The 18,717-nt window shown below is 48.8% G+C and overlaps 1 protein-coding gene across 1 annotated transcript; it reads left to right on the top strand.

Annotated features, from left to right (window-relative positions):
- Positions 1–827: 827 nt before the first annotated feature.
- COG7 (component of oligomeric golgi complex 7) lies at positions 828–17,366 on the top strand. The gene is made up of 17 exons (XM_062614733.1): positions 828–1,091; positions 1,447–1,595; positions 2,071–2,187; positions 2,366–2,534; positions 3,353–3,435; positions 4,198–4,320; positions 5,590–5,788; positions 7,792–7,919; positions 8,457–8,611; positions 9,759–9,875; positions 10,394–10,459; positions 11,204–11,390; positions 12,381–12,521; positions 12,982–13,065; positions 14,824–14,938; positions 16,059–16,202; positions 17,052–17,366. The coding sequence occupies exons 1-17, from the start codon at positions 926–928 to the stop codon at positions 17,216–17,218; spliced, it is 2,310 nt and encodes a 769-aa protein (XP_062470717.1). The 5' UTR covers positions 828–925; the 3' UTR covers positions 17,219–17,366.
- Positions 17,367–18,717: the final 1,351 nt, after the last annotated feature.

Genomic DNA, 18,717 nt, shown 5'->3' with positions numbered 1-18,717 from the left:
TTTGCGTGCTGATGTGCAGCCAGGGCAGGGGCTGCTCTCACCAGGGTTTGCGTGCTGATGTGCAGCCAGGGCAGGGGCTGCTCTCACCAGGGTTTGCGTGCTGATGTGCAGCCAGGGCAGGGGCTGCTCTCACCAGGGTGTGTGTGCTGATGTGCAGCCAGGGCAGGGGCTGCTCTCACCAGGGTGTGTGTGCTGATGTGCAGCCAGGGCAGGGGCTGCTCTCACCAGGGTTTGTGTGCTGATGTGCAGCCAGGGCAGGGGCTGCTCTCACCAGGGTTTGTGTGCTGATGTGCAGCCAGGGCAGGGGCTGCTCTCACCAGGGTTTGTGTGCTGATGTGCAGCCAGGGCAGGGGCTGCTCTCACCAGGGTTTGTGTGCTGATGTGCAGCCAGGGCAGGGGCTGCTCTCACCAGGGTTTGTGTGCTGATGTGCAGCCAGGGCAGGGGCTGCTCTCACCAGGGTGTGTGTGCTGATGTGCAGCCAGGGCAGGGGCTGCTCTGTGCCCCGGTGGATGGGGGTTGCCGGAGGTACAAACCGGAGCACGGGCAGCGCAGGGGCTGTGCTGGGACCAGCCTGGGCGGAACCAGCCGTGTGCCCCGCGGGCCCTGGGCTGACCGCGGGGCTCGGGGGCAGCTCTGGCACTCGGGTGGGGAAAGGACAGGGCCGGGGTCCGCACCGGTAACGGGAGCCGGCGCGGCGGGGCTCCGGTGGGGCCTTCCCGGGCCCCTCTCGGTGCGAGGCCGCCCTGCCCCGGCAGCACCGGCTCGTTGCTCCGCGCGGGTCCCGCCTCCCGCGCTTTAAGCCGGGACCGCTCCGCTCCGCCCCGCAGACGCCGGGCGGCTGCGCGCAGGGGTACGGCGGCCGGCAGGGTCCCGGCAGCGTTCCCCGGTGCGCCGGGGCTGTCCCCGGTGCGCGGAGCCGCGGCCATGGATTTCTCGCGGTTCCTGTCGGATGACTTCGAGGTGAAGAGCTGGGTGAACGCGGCCTTCCGCGCCGTGCAGCAGGAGGCCCCGGGCAAGGTGGACGCTCACGCCGCCACGCTGGTGATGAAGCTGCAGCTCTTCATCCAGGAGGTCAACAACGCCGTGGAAGGTGAGGCGGGGCCCGCGGGAGCTGCGCCCGGCGCGGCGCGGCCTCCCCTGCGCCTCGGGGCCCTGTCAGGCCCGGCCTCGGCAGGGAAGCGGCTGCCGCTGCCGGGGCAGGGTCCGGTGGGGGCTAGGCCGGGTTGGAGCGGGCTGCGGCCGTGGAAGGTGTCCCGGCCCGTGCAGGGGGCGGGGGCTGGATGAGCCTTAAGGTCCCTTCAGCCCAAGCTGATTCTGTGGTTCCGTGAACTAAACTGATGTTGTTTTGTGGAGGTGTTAAAGATCAGATGAGATTATTGCGAGCCTCCCTCTTTCCTGTGGGGGCTCTCCCGCCCTTCTCACTGTTGTGCTTGATGTGCCTGCAGAAACAAGCCATCAGGCTCTCCAGAACATGCCCAGAGTCCTCCGGGAAGTGGAGGTCTTGAAACAGGAGGCAACGTTCCTGAAGGAGCAAATGATCCTCGTGAAAGAAGATATAAAGAAATTTGAAGCAGACACGGCTCAGTCAATGCAGGTGGTGCTTGTCTTACTTCAGTGGTCGTCTGCAGCTTGTGTCCAGAGATGTTCCTGTTAAACAGTCTTGTGAACCCGGGATAGACAAACCCACTTCTTTTAATGCTAATGCTGGGAAGGGGGGTGACACAGCCCAGTGCAGTCTGTGTTTTGTGAGGAGCAGCTGAGCATGGTGCTGCTCAGAGAAGGTTGCTGTTACCTGACTGGGGACACCGATTTCTGCCTCTTGGGTGTGTAGAGTTTTTCGGGCACAGTGGACACCAGTGGTGCAGCCCAGCCTTCAAACCAGCCTTGTGTTGTTTCACTGGAGGTTGATTTAACACCTCTCGCTCTGTCAGCCAGCTCCTTCTCCCTTGTAACAGGGGGATCTTTTCACACATTTTCTGTAAGTCCAAGCCAAAAGCGCTCCCACAGGATAAGTGTCTGTGGCAGTCTTCTCTTGTTTCAGTGGGCAACATGATTTATCTTTTCTTCAGGTCCTGGTAGAGATTGACCGAGTGAAATCTCGCATGCAGTTGGCTGCAGAGTCACTTCAGGAAGCAGACAAATGGAGCACGTTAAGTGCAGATATTGAAGAGACTCTTAAAACACAGGTAGATGCCACATTATTCTGTCTGGTCTTGTGCCTTCAGCTTTGCAGGGTAACTGAGTTTGAAAGCAGCTTTTGAGCTGGCTCCAAAACAAGTGTCTGTTTGTAAAATGTCATGATGGAACTGGTATTAATGCTTTCCAAGGCCGTGTTGGGTAACCAGGTTGCCTCCCCTGTGGCAGGATGTGTCTGTGATTTCGGCCAAGCTCACGAGCATGCAGAGCAGCCTGGCGATGCTCGTGGATACGCCGGATTACTCTGAGAAGTGTGTGCATCTGGAGGCCCTGAAGAACCGGCTGGAGGCCATGGCCAGCCCTCAGATTGTTGCTGCTTTTAACTCCCAGTCCGTAGGTCAGTAGCTCTTGGTGTCATTCACTATCAGCACAGAGTTGATGGTCTTTAAAGAGTAAAATGTTTGGGTGGGAAGCTCTTGTCTGAGGCTGTTCTGGGCGTGTGGAGACATGGGGCTTTTCTCCCATTGAAGAGTTTCTCTGTTTACACTGAATCATGTGTTTTCCTGAAGTCCAGCTCCTGTAATATAAATCTGTAAATGTCCACAGAGAATCTGCTTGTGGTGACTTGCACAGCTGAGGGGCACTTCTGGTTACTTGGGGCTTTTGTTTCTCTGCCTTCTGGGTCCTGTTTGCAAACAAGGTCTCATTACTGAGTACTGATGTATTCTGTGGACAGAGCTACAGTCACCCCCTCACCTTGCAAACCAGACCTTTGAGGAACTGGGGTTTCAAAGGCTCGTGTAAGAGCTAACTGTGCTATTAGTCCCGAGGCAGCATACATGGTTAGGTAGCAGCTTGGGGAGTGGTGAAGGCAAAGCTGAGGACTTTGTGAGGTATGTTCTGGTTTTGTAGATAGCAGCTTATTTCTGGAAAACAGTAATTTCCTCCCAAGAAACGCTCTGGCTTTATCCATCTTGGATACTAGATACATTGAAGAAGTTGAATTCATTCCTTGTGCCTGCTGCCTGTTCTTGTTTGAGTGTGAGTTTTAGGCAGTTCCGCTCCTGTCTGAGAAAATAAGCAAACAAGAAGTGAAAGTGTGTCTTTCTGTATAGGCTGTTGCGTGTGCTCCCCTCAAAGAAGAATTCTCTTGCTCAGTGAGGCTGATGTCTCGCCCTCACCTTTGACTGTGAACTATTGCTTTGTTTTGTTTAGATCAGGCAAAAACGTTTGTTAAAGTCTTCACTGAAATTGATCGGATGCCCCAGCTCCTTGCTTACTATTATAAATGTCACAAGGTCAGTATCTGGATAATCCTTTAATGCAGAGCAATAAAGACTTGATCTCTTGCTTGGCTTGGACCGTAGGGGGAGCTGCTACATCACGTATTTTACCTGTTCGAAGGAGGATGGAACCTGTTCTACGTTTCATTCTCTGACTTCTCTTTCTGGCTCTTAATAGCTTTAGTTACTCCCTATGTTTCAAGAGTAAGTCTCCCTTCAGGGCTGTGTGTTTCTTCTTGCAGTAGGCAGAGGATATGTGGGTTCTGCTTGAATTCTCTGTACCTTACAGTTTTGCTTTGCTTTTCTTGGATGTGGCTGTGTCAGCAAAACTTCATTGCTGCGACTTGCCAGCCGCTGAGTTCTGTAAACTCTTTTCAAGGAAGATTAAAAGTTGGAATTCCAGACAGTGCTGTGGCCATAACCTGATCCTCAAATTTCTCTCATGACTGTGACTTTTGAGGATTAAGTTCAAGGCTGGGGCTTGCCAAGTATTTCAACTATTATGTGGAGGTATCAGTTACAGGCTCATTTTATGAGTAAAATACCAATGTTAATTAAATCTTTGTATCAACTAAGAAGCCTCTAGCTTTGTGCTGAAAGTCTTTTCCTTCTGTGGTGCTGAACTATAACAAAATGCTATGCTGCAGTCTGGGGAGAGGGGCGAGGGTGGGCACTGTGTGTTAGCAGAAGTGCTGAACATGGCAAGTTCTTGGTCTGAAATAATAGCTGGATGTGTGGACTGTCAGTTCTCCTCTTAGAATGGTTCTTCTTCTGCAGGTGCAGCTGGTGGCAGCATGGCAGGATCTTTGCCAGAGTGACTTAAGCTTAAATCGCCAGTTAACTGAACTGTACGACACGCTCCTTGGGACCTGGCACTCGCAGCTCCAATGGGCAACGCAGGTGCAGTGGCTGTTTGATGCTGGGTTAACAACAGGACTGAGCACACTCCTAATTGTCACAAAGCTCAGAGGAGTTCTTTTGTGCTCACCCTTTGAGTTGTGCTCTGCCTTATCAGTGCAGGACAGAGCTTGCAACCTTTCTGTTTCTTGTCCAGCTCTTGCAGACAAGATCTGATTTCTGGTGTTCCACCAACAGCAAGGTTGCTGTGTTACTGGCATTAAAGCTGCTCTATCGCTTTCATCTGTATCTTAAGTTAAAAATAATTTGTTGGTGTTGCAAATGTGTTCTGTTGCAAGACATTTGAAATGCCTGAATTGCTTTATCACTTGGCCCAGAGGAAGCCCTCAGGGCCATATTAGACTGATCCATGTCACTGGTGGAAGATATCTGAGAGCTTCTGCTATGACCTCTTGAGTCTGTGTACGTGTTTTTCCTGCCAAGAATAATGCAGGATCCAAAAAAGTTGTTGTCCTTCAGTGAAATGAAGAAAGAAGTTCATACTCTTGAGCCTCTCGCAGAGGCTTTTCATCCATGAAGGGTAGGAGATTCTTATCTTCATGTTATGGAGCCTGGTGCAAGTGCTGGGCCTGTGCTGCAGAGGAGCAGAATGTTCCTTTGAAATGTATTTTTTCTGCCTAATGATTCGATGTGAATTGCAGGTCAGATGTCAGCTTACATTGTAGCAGATGCTCTTTGGTTGGGAGAGGGAAACAGCACATGAGGCAAAGCTTATCTCACTTGGTCTCCTGTGCTGCATCTGCTTTCTGGGGAGTTCTTAGACCTTTTTCATGGTAGTCCCAGCTTTCAAAGCAAATGACTGAGATGAGCTGGCAAAAAAGTCCCCATCAAAGGCTGTAGCCCATTTTGTGCTGGAGTTGAGGGTGGTGCATATAAATAAATGTTCTCAGCTGATTACAGTCTTTCTGACCTTTCCAGCATGGACTTCTGCCTATCTGACCAGTAACTTGGCTCATGATATAGTACAATTCCTTTGTATTTTAGGGATACATGTGTTTTTTCCCCACACACCTGTGTAAACTGAGTGTTCTGTTTTCAGGTGCCTCTTTCTACCAGGTGTGTTTTTGAATCACTGTAGTGCCTGTGTGCTGCTGATTTCAGGTTTCACCTGTACCTGTCTTCACAGCTTCCTGTGCTGGTAGATGTGGTTTGTACATTGGAGGTTCTCTCTGGAAACCAGCTGCTGCTTTCTGCCAGTTGTGTTCCTCTGGGATAATACACTTTTGCTTAGTAGCTCTTCTGCTGTCGCAGGTTTTCAAGAACCCCCATGAAGTTGTGACTGTGTTGTTGATCCAAACTCTGGGAGCGTTGGTGCCTTCCATCCCTGTCTGCCTCAGCACTGCCGTGGAGAGAACAGGACAAGAAACCAAGCTGAATAAGCTGCTGGAGCTCTATGATGCCACCGTTCACTTTGCAAAAGGGCTGGAGGTGGCGATGCTGCCAAACCTGAGTAAGGCTCTTGCACTGAATTTTGTCATTCTGTTCATCAACTCCTTTGTAAAGTTCCATTTGGGAGTTAATTTAGTTTTACACGGAAGGAGGGATTCTCTTCTATGGTATTGACCTTTGACATTTGCACCTTTGTGTGTCTGTACATGTACATGGCTGTCACGGTAAATAATGTTTAGCACTTTTCCTTTTATGAGCATTACTATTTCTTCTGCCTAATGGATGAGGAAATGTCTCTAGGGAAGATATCTGTGAAGCCCATTGTGAAAGATTACAAAGCATTAAAGTTGAGGAGTTTCCTGGAATTAAGTCACACCTTGCTAAACAAGAGAAAACCTGCTTGAAAGCTGCATCCATTGGATGCTGAAGTTTTATTTTGGTAGTTTCTCTGTTGCTACTGTTTATGCATTAATCAGGTGAAAACACAAGGCCAGGTGCTATTTCTGAACCACTGGTAATTTATTCCCTAGCAGCATCCTGGGTGCTTGATTCAAAGTCTAACCTGTGCTTTCCTTACCCTCCGATGTTTGTCATCTCGTTTTGGTCATGACTCAATAATTCCCACAAACCACAATGTAGTGAGGTGTTGTGTTTACACAAGTTTATGCCTCATTTGAACTGTTGGCTATTTATAGTCCTCTATTAATCTACTAGGGTCCCTTCAAAGACTGGGTACGGGAAAATCCTAAATTAAAGCTAATGGAGCATTCCTAATGCTGTGTTTCCTGTGTTTGGTTCCTCGTACCATTGTCTTGAGCTATTTCAACCCAGATTCTTACTTGATCATGTAAATTATGATTACTGGGCAATTTCAGGGAGTATGACTGTCATTGTTTCTGGTTTTGTTGTCTTTGTGTACTCTTGGCAGTCATTTTCTATCCTTGGCTTAGCTTAATTTGTGGTTCATGATAGGAATGATTAAAAAGGACTTGGAAAAATGGAGTCACATTCTGGAAGATGGTGGAATAGGAAGACAGCTGCTGCCCTGCTGTCTGAGTGTGTTTAAGAAAACCCCAATAAACCTTCATTTCCATCTCTTGCTGTGGGGTGAGACGTTTGGCAAAAGAAGTATCTCAAGAATGGAAAGGCAGGTGACTCAGCACAGCAGAGTCAAACCAGTTCCTACATATGTGTATGTGAGGGGAGGGTTCAGTTATGATTCACAGGATAATTCAGGCTGGAAGGAACCTCAGGAGATGGTCTAGTACAGCCTCCTGCTTCAGGCAAGGTCCACTGTGAGGTTGGACCATGTTTCTCAGGGTATTGCCTAGTCTGATCTTGAAAACATCCAAGCATGGAGGCAGCCCAGGCTTTGGGCAGCCTGCTCCATTGCTTGTTTGTCCTTGGGGTGTAAAGATTTTTCCTTCTATCCAGGATTCAAAGTAATTAGTGTTTGCTGCTAGTTTGAATTTGGCAAAGCTTCACAGTAACAGCTGGTGTCCAGCTCTCATTTGAGAAAGGGTGTTTCAGACCTGGTTTTTGTTTGGGTTTGCAGCTCTGCTCAACAGGATGGCACTGAAATACTGAGTTCATGCTTCAGCTTCAGCTGGGGTTGAGGAACACTGTGAAGTAGAAGTGCCAAGTGGATTGTGTTAGTGTCAATTTTAAGTATTAACCAGGCCTCCTGATAAATGAGATTGCTCCTGTTTGAAGGTGTGGGAGTAGTGTGTTTCACTTCTCAAATGGCTTCACTCCTTCCCTTCCACTGTAGGTTGGAATGTTTCATAGATTCTTGTCACCCAGGCTGTTGTAGAGCAGTGAGTGATAATTTTCTTGAAGCACTTGTTGAAGTAGAACATCTTGGGCTTAGGAAGCAGGTAGAGATAATAACCTTGGTTTTAAGTAAATAAGTAAAATCTGTGTAGATGAGACTTGAAGCTGCTGGGCAACATTCCAGGCTGTGTAGGCAACGGGTTCCAACTGAGGAACTGCTGCAGGTTGCTTGAAGCAAGGCTTTTAGTAGCAATTCATCCGTTTGTAGACTAAACACCTGATTCCTTGTAGAGGAGCAGAACCTGGTGAAAGTGATGGAACTGGTGGAAGCGGTGTACGGTCCCTACAAGCCCTATCAACTCAAGTATGGAGACCTGGAAGAAGAAAACCTCCTCATTCAGATCAGTGCAGTGCCCTTGGTAATGTCTTTGTTCAGCTACACAGGGGGAGGCTTGAAACTCCTACTAAATACACGGGTCTTTATCATTTGCTCTCCTTCCTTCTCTAATTTTTTGGGAATGTTTCCTGCTTGCAGTGTATTTCTTTATTGTTAAGTAACTTAAGAAATGAAGTTAATTCAGCAGCACTGTCAGGTTGGAGGTAGCTCCTTCCTTCTTCACACAACAACCAGCACTGTGTGGATCTGCTGGAGACTTTACCAAAATATTACTGTCAACCAAGAGCCTTCTTCAGGTTCAGTAGATTTTAAGGACAAGAGGAAAGTCCTTTTTTAGAAGATTCTGTTGCTGGCCAAACTGTTTTTCCTTGAAGACATGGTAAACATAGGATTTGGCAGCTTTTATTAGCAGGAGGGTCTTGGCAACCAACATTGTTCTCCCTTATGTGTTTCACAAGATCAGAGGATACTGGGAGAATCAAGTGTTACACAAGGTGTCTTTAACACCTGGACACTCACTGAAAGGAAAGTCAGGCTTAACTTTGTTGTTGTTATTTAGGAGCATTGGGAAGTAATTGACTGTGTCCAGGAACTGAACCATTCAGTCAACAAACTCTTCATCCTGGCTTCTGGAGCCATTGACAACTGCATTAAGCTCACGGATGGACTGGGAGTGTGTGAGCTCCTTAAGGCCCTGAAAGCTCTTTTCTCCAAGTAAGGTGCTTTTAGTTTACACTGCTCTATTTATCCTGAGGGAGTAGCAAGTACTCAGTTTGTGGCCAAGGACTTTGTAGCTTAAGAAGAAGGCCTGAGAGCGGAAAGTATCTATAACCATAATGTGAATCATGTGATGTTCTCTCCTGCTGCTTCCTTCAGGCAGTGACTGTTTCTTAGGGGAAGATGGAAGCTTTTAATGGCAAAATCAGAGACTTTTCTTGGCTGTTTTCTATTCTGGTTGGGCTGAAATTTGTTTTTAAAAAGTACTTTTGGAGGTGAAAATGTTTCCCAAAACAGCATGAGACAAAGACAGATTTGGTTGATGAAAGTAGATCTCAGCAGGGAAAAATACACCTACTGGGACAAGTGACCTCACATTAGGAAGCTACCTGAAAGGGCGAGGTACCCTATAGAGTGAGGTTCACTGCAAGTTCTTGTGTTGAAGTATCACTGACAGCCCACTTAGGTAGCGTTCCAGTACCCATTACCTCCTGATACCAAAAGTGCTGCTCACAAGGTATAAATCAACCTGTTGCCTTGGTGCCCTCGGGGGAAGAGGGAAGCACACCTCTCTGATCTCACCTTCTTTATAGGCAGTTACATAGCAGTGTGCATGCCTCCAGCTTATGGGCATTATTTAAGAAAAGAACAGGGGGGGTGTGGAAGACAAAATGTTCTCCTTTTATCCATGTTCTCATCTGGGGAGTAGCTGAGAAAACAAATTCATGAGATTGTTGTCGCTGTGTTCCTGGAGTAGGGGCCAAGTGATGCTGGAGTAGCAGTAGCCTTATAAACTTTTTCTGGTCTTTTCTAGGAGGTGTCATGGGGCAGTGGTAATAAAAGTGTCTTATTCAGACCTTCTCGTGGGAGTGGAGAGTTTCTTGTAACACATATGCAGCAACCAAGTAGCCACACAGTATCTGCTCCTCTGAGTTTCAGCCTGTCTTCTAGTGTAGGCTTGAGTGGGCTGTGACTGATCACATTCACGTGTTTGGACTGGAGCAAGTGTCTCTTCTGAACTCCTTGTAATATTCCTGGTTCTTGGTCCTTGTAGAGGGCTGAATAGGCAAACTGCAGGACATGTAGCTGTGCTGCTTTCAACCTGTTCTCTTATGCTGGTGCTTGTCTCCATTCCTTCTTACAGGTATACATCTGACTTTACAAATATGTTGCAGTCTATACGAAAGAAATGTAAACTGGATGATATTGCGTCAGATTCCCTTTTCCAGGAGGACTGGACTGCATTCCAAAACTCTGTCCGGTAACGGGGGTTTCTTTTGCCCAGCTCAGAACTGATTTTTGTATCAGCGTCAAAGGGAATTACTTGGGGTCAGTTTACACAAGTGCTTAGTGCAGGCTGCGGGGCTGTGCTCGCTTGGTTGCAGTGCTGCTGGGAGCCTTGGTGTTGGTGACTGGGTTTCAGGTTGCTGCTGGCACAGTAAGTGCTGTGAGGCTCCCCACCCTGTCTGGAGCAAGGCTGCATGTCCTATTGCTTGATATATCAGCAGCTCTTAGAATTTTCCCAGTGACATGGAGCCACCCTTAGCCACGATGAGAAGCAGTATGTGCGTGTGGATGAGGCTGTTGGGCAAAAAAAACCCAGGTTGTTGCCAAATGGCCACAGTGAATAGCCAAATTAACTGTTGATGGATGTGTCCCCTGTGGGCTGTGGTTTGGTTCTTGCATTTTATAATCACTTAGCATGTGTTCTCTGGGGGGATCCTGGCATTATCTGCCTCAAATCTCCTAACATGCATTTTTTGTCTTGTCCTTTCCCAGGATCATTACTACCTGTGGTGAGCTCCTTCACCAGTGTGGAGACTTCGAGCAGCAGCTGGCCAACAGGTGAGCACTGCTGAGTTCATTCGTGAGCTGTCAGCACAGGAACCAAGCTGAGAGAAAACAGCCACCAAAGCACTTCCATTGTGCATGGAAGGAAAGCAGAGCCTGGGAGTTTCCCCACACTGCCCTCCCCATCTGCTCAAATGTCAGAGAATGGTCATGGACTGTTCCACTCTCGTGCCCTGTTGCAGTCACAAGAATCCTTTCTCTTGGATATGTGGCTGGCTGTCAAAATGACACCACAAGTGGGGTTGGGAGGGAATTTTCCATCAGATCAAACTGGAAAGATTCTGACCCTGCCTTGTGAGATGGAGCAGGAATCCTTCACTGGGGTGATGAGTGTAGGTGTGCCTTAACCCATCGATTCCTTGTAACTTGAGGAGCATCAAGCACAGGCAGCATGTAGATCTTTGGTTGCTTGTAAGCATTGCACTGCTCAGCCTCTTGTACCTTGAAGTGCTTTATTCTGACTTGAGTGCCTGGGCTCTGTATAGGAAACAGGGGCTGCAGGGTGGGAAGCTGGCTTTGTTCTGTGTTTGCCTGGTGCCCTGAGAGCACAACCCTCTCTTCCTTCTCAGTGTTTCTGAGTTGCAGGCTGGTTGTGAGTGTTGGCTATAGTTAGTGTCTGCCACCAATTAATACTCTCCTGAAGTAGCGTAAATGCGGTGTGGTTCCTGGGGCCAACATGAGAAGCACAGTGGTGCCTGCAGAGGATGTTGCTGGTGACTTCGGTGTGTTTGTTTTCAGGATTCTGTCCTCTGCTGGGAAGTATCTCTCGGACTCCTACAGCCCCTGTAGTTTTTCTGGCTTTCAGGATACCAGTTCTGCAGAAAAGAAGAGCTCCATCAAGAATCCCTGGCAGGAATACAATTACCTTCTGAAGGAGAATCCATCCGAGTATGCCAGCCTTATGGAGACACTTTACACTCTAAAGGTAGCTTTGATGCTGGGGGAGTCTGCCTCTGTTCTGGGCTGCTGCTGGGCCCCCAGGTGGTAGATGAGACCCGGATTCCCCTTGCAGGGTGATTACTTTTCACCCTGAGCTGCAGCCTTCTGATGGGCGATGTTCCAAGTCTTCCACACAGACAGCGATCCGTGGAGAGATAAAATGTCCAAACCCAGGAAGCCTGGACTCGTTCCATCTCTCCCCAGATCCTGGCTGTGTTTGTGAACATGCCCTTATCGGTTTAGGTGAGGGAGATTTTTGTCACGGAAAACATTGGGAAGATTGTGTTGGAGCCGTCTCAAGTTCTGGAGCCCACAGACCGGCTTCTCAGGACTTCCTTTGCCACCTACACTCTACTGCCATATCCATTCTGAACTATCATTCTGCAAGATCATTCAGGCGTGCATCTGTGAGCAGGGTAGAATGACTCCAGTTATCTCCTGATCTCAGCTATGTTTGCCATCATTGGTCACATGTGGTTGTGAAGTCAAGGTTATGGGTCTCTTGTTTCCTCAAAATGTTCAGATTTCTTCTGTGCTTCATCTACGCGCAACATGTGCAGCTCTGCCTTCAGCGTTCCATGTTTGTCTTTAACATTTGTTAAATAGTCAGGTTCCAGAGGTACTCCTCATGGAAAACTTTTGCTTAATTCCATGCAGGGCATCAGTTGTGCCCTTTGAGTGAAAGTCAGTTTTGCCATCTTCTCTGCAACTGTCTTGGTGTCTGGCCTGGGCTGGTGTCTGGCCTGGTGGAATGTGATGCTGGTTCTTCGTTCTGCCCTGCAGGGCGCAGTGCAGAGTTTCTGTCTTGACTAACTGGTTGGAATAGGGCATCCCAAAGGAACCGAGCCGTGCAGTTGCAGAGGACAGCTCTTTTGTGTTAGGATGACCTAATAAAGATCTCTGAAGGATGTTAACATAGCCTCTCTGTGGGCAGCTTAGTGGCTTCTGTATGTAAACAGTTTTCTGTGTGTGTTAGGAGAAAGGAACGAGTAACCACAACCTGTTGTCCTCATCGCGATCCGCCCTGAGCCGCCTCAACCAGCTGGCACACCACTTGGCTTTTGATTCTGTCTTTCTTCGCATCAAACAGCAGCTCCTGCTCGTTTCAAAGATGGAGGTGAGTGGTGGGGGCATTGCTGTGATCCAGGCTGGCGAGGTTTACCCATGGGATGGACACCTTAGGGCAGCTTACTGCTCGCTATTGCTTACCTTGCTCCTGTTCATAGTTTCCCTCTGGTATCGCAGCTCTTCCATGAGCTACAGCGAGGGGCAAAGTTTGCATCCCTTCATCCACAGCATTCACCACAGACAGCTCTTTGAGAGCTCTGGTGTTAGTTTGAGATGTTGCTTTTCTGACCTGCTTGAGCACCTGTTTCTCGCAGGGGGCTGTGTGGAAAGGGGTGTGTGTTCTGGGCCTGAAGGAGGATAAAGGAAGCAGTGTTCCCACTACCTGTCTTCAGCTTTCTGAAAGTCCTTGGGTAGTTGCAGTTCTTGTTGCTTGGTGACACCTTCCTGAATACCAATAGATTTTGTCCTCTGGGAAGTCATAGGTTCATTCCTCCCATTTTGCCTTATAGGGTTGGAGTTCTGGTGGCATTGGTGAGACCCTGACAGATGACCTGCCCAACTTCAGCCTGACTCCTCTGGAATATATCAGCAATGTAAGAGAATGCTGGGGTGCTACTGGAAGCCCAGCACTGGGGGAATCTCTTCTGCATTTCCCCATTTTTGTGTGAAATCCTAATGTTTGTTTAAATTATTACATGATGGTGCTAGATGCTCTCAGTGGTCCAGCCCTCATCAGTTGGGTTGTGCCATTCATTGTAGCTTTTGTGAAACCCTTGTCAAGTTCTGGACCAGGAAAAGAAGTCAGGAGCACAAGGAGTGGTTCTTCTGTTGAACTGCACTGTTTACAGTGTTAACTCCTGTAATGAGATGGGAACTGGCAGCTTTTGTTTGTAGGGGTGAACAATGACCACATCTTCCTAATGCAGCTCATGTGGCAGAGGAGCTCCTGCGGTGTGTACTGGGGTGATTTAATTGTACTAGGAAGTTAAAAAGTCTTGAACTCTTACCCTTCTAATCCCTCTGTGACTCCCTGGTTTCTCTTTCTGATGGAATAACAGTGAAACCTTCCTGGCAGTGGGGTGTCTGAGTGGCAAAGGGGAATGAACTGTGCATTTGTTCTGACACGGCACCCCTCGGTTCTGTGCTGCTGCACAGCACCCAGACGGCTTTCCTGTGCTCTTGGTGTTTCAAGTCGCTGCCAGATTTGCAGCTCAGATATTAATATGAGCCGCTGTTATCTCAATACAAAGTATAATTTGATAAGGAAGTTTTTTATGCTACTGGCGTTCTGTGCATTACACAGGGAATGGTTTTTCAAGGGCAGGCTGGGTTTAGATAGCTCACGGGCAGTGGATAAGGTAAAGCCTCAAGGGAAGGTTGCTGCTGAATTCTGAGGAGCTTTCCGATGAGTGCAGTTCACCAAGAGCTGTGTGTGGTTGGCAAGGGGATGAATCTTCTCACCTGCCCCTTTCACCAAGAGTTAAAGCTGAGATGTGTGCGATTGTTACTTGATCCTGTGAGGAATCAAAGGACACTTCTGCCTGTCCAAGGCAAAGAGGAACTTCAGAAAATTTCAGATGCAAAGCATTTGTTTTCTGACATCTTTTCAGATCCACCCTTTATCCTGCTGCTGAGTGATAGGTGGGCCAAGACTAAGCCAAGGCTTTCTCTTGGGTAGTCTTGAAGTAACACCACTGTGTTGTGCAGAAAACTGATGTGTGTGTGTGTGTGTGTGTGCTGCATAGGTGAAAAGGCTGGTTGATGTGAGCTCAGAAAACACTATTAATGAGTGTGCCCCATAGTGGGGAGGCAGAGTACTCTGATCTGTGTGCACCTAGGAAGAGTCTCTGTAGCAGCAGGTAGTCGTTTAGTAACAGTGCAGTATTTGCTGAATGCCTGAGGTTCTGCAGCTCTGGTGTGAATTTGTGAGCACGGTCCCTTTCTGGGAGTGATATATTTCTGTAAGTCACTATTACATTGTCACTGGAATGTGTGTTTCTTCTTCAGTGGTTTTGTTTGCTTCAATCTCTTAGATTCTGCTCTAGAAAACAAATTGCCAGGAACACTCCAGAGAGCAAAGATTTGCTTGGAGGAACAGTTCTGTGCACAGGCTCTTCCTAATATCATTGTTTCAGTGACTGCTTCTCTGACCTTGTGAAAAACTGTTTCTTGTACAAAGTGCAGCGATGAGCAAGAGCCAATTTGTTTCTGGGCAAATGTAGGTTAGCGAGTGGCTGTCAAGCTCAGCTATCTGCTTTCAGGTGTGGATTACTGCAGTTGACTTTTCTCCTCTAGCAAAGTACTTGCTTCACGTTTGTTCAGTGACTCAGCTCTTTGTGCTTTTATTCTAGATTGGGCAATATATTATGTCGCTTCCTCTCCACCTTGAGCCATTTGTCACTCAAGAGGATTCTGCTTTGGAACTGGCATTACATGCTGGAAAACTGCCTTACCCCCCAGAACAAGGTAGAGTGAAACCAAAGACTTGAAGTGTCTGAGGAAAGCTTTCACATTTTGACATGACACAGGTGTGATGTGTTGTGCTAACAAAGCTGTTGGAAGTCCAATTCTTATTATCTGGTCATGCTGTTTCTTCCAAGACTCTCATGGTGATACCCAGGAGGAGCCTCTAACTAATGGGTAAAATGTTTTTCAGTTTCATTCAAAGCAGAAGCTTTAGCTTGGTCTGAAGTTTAGTGTTTGTTGAAAGATGTATTGCTGTTTCTATCCCAGCCAAAAGCAGGGCAGACACTGGCCACAGTGATGAAAGCCCTGTGCTGGAGCAAGTGCAATGGTTGCTGCTGTCTGAGGCAGCCACAGCCCTCGGGCACAGAAGGTGCCTCTTCACAGCTTTCTCCCCAGAGCACACTGCAGGGGTCTTGCTGCATGTTGTTCCTCAGTTTCTCGCAGCAAGCTGTGTTTTGGCTTGTTCCCTGTTCAGATGGCTGTCCCTACCTGTGTGTCATTCATCCTGCTGCAGTAACAACAGTAGCTGCATAATGCTTCCTGGCAGGTTGGCAGCGCACCACAGTTTGTGTGGTTAATCTGTGTTTACTTCCCCTGACAGTCAAGGAAGCACAGAGCTTGGCAGTTAGCTCTCCTGAGTCTGCTGAGGACACACTCTTTAGTTCAGAGGTTTTTGCATTACGTAATTTGTCATCTTAAAGCATTTACGTTTTAATAGCTCGTTAATTTTCAAAGCACTGATGAACATGGAATGCTTTTAGAGCTTGAAAAAGCCCCCATGAATCCTTGGCATTGCTGTAGTTTGTAAATGCTCCTGGGAGGTGATCCTATAGAATGTGACAGGCAGTGCCCCAACCTCAACCTGATCCTCTGTCAGCCCCTTGGAAATGACCTCCCTGGAGAAGTAGTAGAGGCAAGTAAAGTGGTTTGGGGCTTGAGCTAGCTTTCAGCATTGTGTAGCATCAGGGAGGATATGCAACTGCTTTGACTACTCCAAAGAGCTGATCAGCTCTGGATACTGTAATGTCCTGTTGAAGAAGCAGTTACCCATTTGTCTTGTAACAAAAGCAGCACCAATGCAGGTGAATGAGCTGCCAGCTGAGGAGAGTTCTCTGTGCAGGAGACGAGGTGCCTGAGCTGGACAACATGGCAGATTACTGGCTGGGCTCCATCGCCAGGGCCACGATGCAGACGTACTGCGAGGTCATCCTGCAGATACCAGAGCTCACGGTGCACTCCACGAAGCAGCTCGCCACAGACATTGGTAAGTGGGGGGCACACGATGTCCGCAGGGCTGCTGCTGGAGCACAAGGGCTCTCTGTTGTAATGTGAGATTTGAAGAAGCTGCAGTGTGTGTTTCTGCTGTAGTTGTGAGCGTGTTGGTCTGATGCCCAGCACGGTGGAGTGGTTCACAGCTGCTCCTTTGCAGTGTCCTGTCACATCCCTCTGTGAGGGAAGGGTGGTTTTGCAGTAGGTACTCCTGCTTCTTCACTGCTTTGCGTTTCTTGACTGTGGAAGTCAAAGTCCTTCAGAACTGAGAGGATTCCCTTCCAGTCTTAGCAGGGAAGGTCAGACAGTATCTCCTCAGCTCGCTGGAAAGTGCGCTTGATGCCAGTGACCTTAGCGAGAGTCTTTTTGGTACTGCTTAAAGACAAGCCCGTGGATGGGAGGCTGGTTGCTCAGCATTCTCCCTGCCATCCTGGATTCCCCAGCTGACTCTGAAGCAGTGAGCTGGAATCGCCTCCTGCCTCGCAACCCTTCACCTCTGCAAAACTTCCCAGCTTTGTTGTAAGCTCTTTGCCTTTGAAAGTGTGATTGTGATCCCTTATCTGTGACCGTGGTGTCTGACCACCCCGAGGGTGTTGTCTGCAGGTACTGAAACGTGACAGAACACGTCTCAGTCCTCTGAGCGGAGCAGGCAGTGTCCACACCAGTGTTCAGGAAGCCAAACCTGCACAGCAGTCAGCACAGTCAGCTTCCAAACACACTGCCCTTCCCTGTGGGTTAGAGCCATCAGTGGCAGGATTCTCGCCGCTGGGAAGAACGAAGGATAACCATCGCCTGCCCCATGTCTGTGAGCCGTGCAAGTACATGTTTATCCTTAACCTTGCAGATTATCTAATAAATGTGATGGATGCCCTTGGCCTTCAGCCTTCAAGAGCGCTGCAGAACATCGTGACTCTGCTGAAGGCAAAGCCAGAGGACTACCGGCAGGCTGCGAAAAGCATGCCCCGCAGGATGGCCAGCAGCATCGCTGCCATGCGCGGCCTGGAGTGCTAGTGGGGACATCCCTGCGCTGGACACTGCTCTGGGGCTCGCCTGCTTGAGTTGGGTTCATTTCACTGTAAGCTTTGTGAGGACTGTGCACATCTCTGGGGATTAGGGGAATTAATTTCTGAATTTTAATAAATGCCTTTGTGTAGGAAAAGCTTGTTCCATTTTTCCATCTCTAAAAATAAGGGGTCCTACAGGCAGATTCACCAGAGACTGGCTGGATGAGCTTGACCAGGCTGAGCAGCGCTGGCTTCTGACTGGACATGCTCTGCTGGTTGCTGGAGAGCTCGTGCTCCGTGGTCCTGAGGGGACTGGCTTTGTCAGAGAATTTAATCACTTCTGAATCTGAAATGACGGGGTAGGTGCAGCAAAGATGGGCTGATTGGAAGCTGGGCTGCCTGGAGGCCCTTGTCATTGCTCAAGTCTGTCATTAGTCACAACATCAGGAAGAGAGACTCATCAATTAGTAGATGAGGCACGACCAAGCTCAGCACTGAGAATAAAACCAGTTTTGTAGGTTGTTCCTTGTGCCATTAATGTCTTCTTCTGAGAGCTATGAAGTTTATAAGAAGTTTAATGGAGGCGTTGCTCTCTTGTAAAGGTTGTTAAGGCCTGGTTTATAGCGCTTGGTAAAACAGCTCATCCAGCCTAAGTGTGTGTTCTCAGGTCCACAAGAGGTCCCACAGCTGGAATGCCAGCCGGCTGCCTCTCTGCTGGGCAGCCTCAGGACTGGGTCAGTCGCACCAGCATCTTTCCTGTGTTTGTAGCACACATGTAAGGTGCTAATGATACCGGCTGCTGGGTTACCAATGGTGCATTTTGTGAGTGAAATTGGGTTCCTTGGCTGTTCTCAGCTGGGCTTTGGTGAAGTTTCACTGCCACAATTGCAGTGTGGGGAGGTGAGGAGAGCATGGGTGCTTTATAAAGGGTTTTTGGGGTTTGTGAATCTTGGCACCTAGAACACTGTAGAGCAGGGCAGTAAGCTGTGTTTTCTGGGCTGGTTTGAATTAGCGGTGAGGTTTCAGTCAGACGTTTGCTCTTTTGTGTCTGAGTATGGGAAATCTGTTTTAAAGAGTGGGGGCTTCTCTGGTGCCTCATTTGGTTGTGGGAAGCCCCCCTGTGCCCACCTGCATGTGCCTGTGATGTTTCTGTGGGGCAGAGCCCGAGCTGGGTACCAGGGACGCTCACCACTGTTATCAGCTGTCAGACGCCCTCTATAAACCAGCAGTGACTGGAATAGCAAAACCGATGGCGGCCTGCCCGGGAACACGCTGTTCTCTTTACCTTGGTGTGAGGAGGGTGAATCTGCTCCCTGTGCCTCTCCCATCCTTCTCCTGCCCTGTCGCTACCCGGGGAGGGTTTTGAGGCCGTTTGCCGCCCATTGCTGTGGTGTTTCGTGGGGCCCTGGGCAGGCACCGGCTGGGTTAAAGGTGTGCGGAGCTGGGAGGTGTGGGTGCTGCAGGGGCCGGTGGGGGGGACACAGCTCTGCCTCCCCCCTCTGCAGG

This window comes from Pezoporus occidentalis, unplaced genomic scaffold (assembly GCF_034315485.1).
Source record: "Pezoporus occidentalis ecotype Australia unplaced genomic scaffold, CSIRO_AGI_Poc_V1 ctg178, whole genome shotgun sequence".
Taxonomy (NCBI): Eukaryota; Metazoa; Chordata; class Aves; order Psittaciformes; family Psittacidae; genus Pezoporus; species Pezoporus occidentalis.
This window is presented reverse-complemented; position numbering and strand designations above follow the sequence as displayed.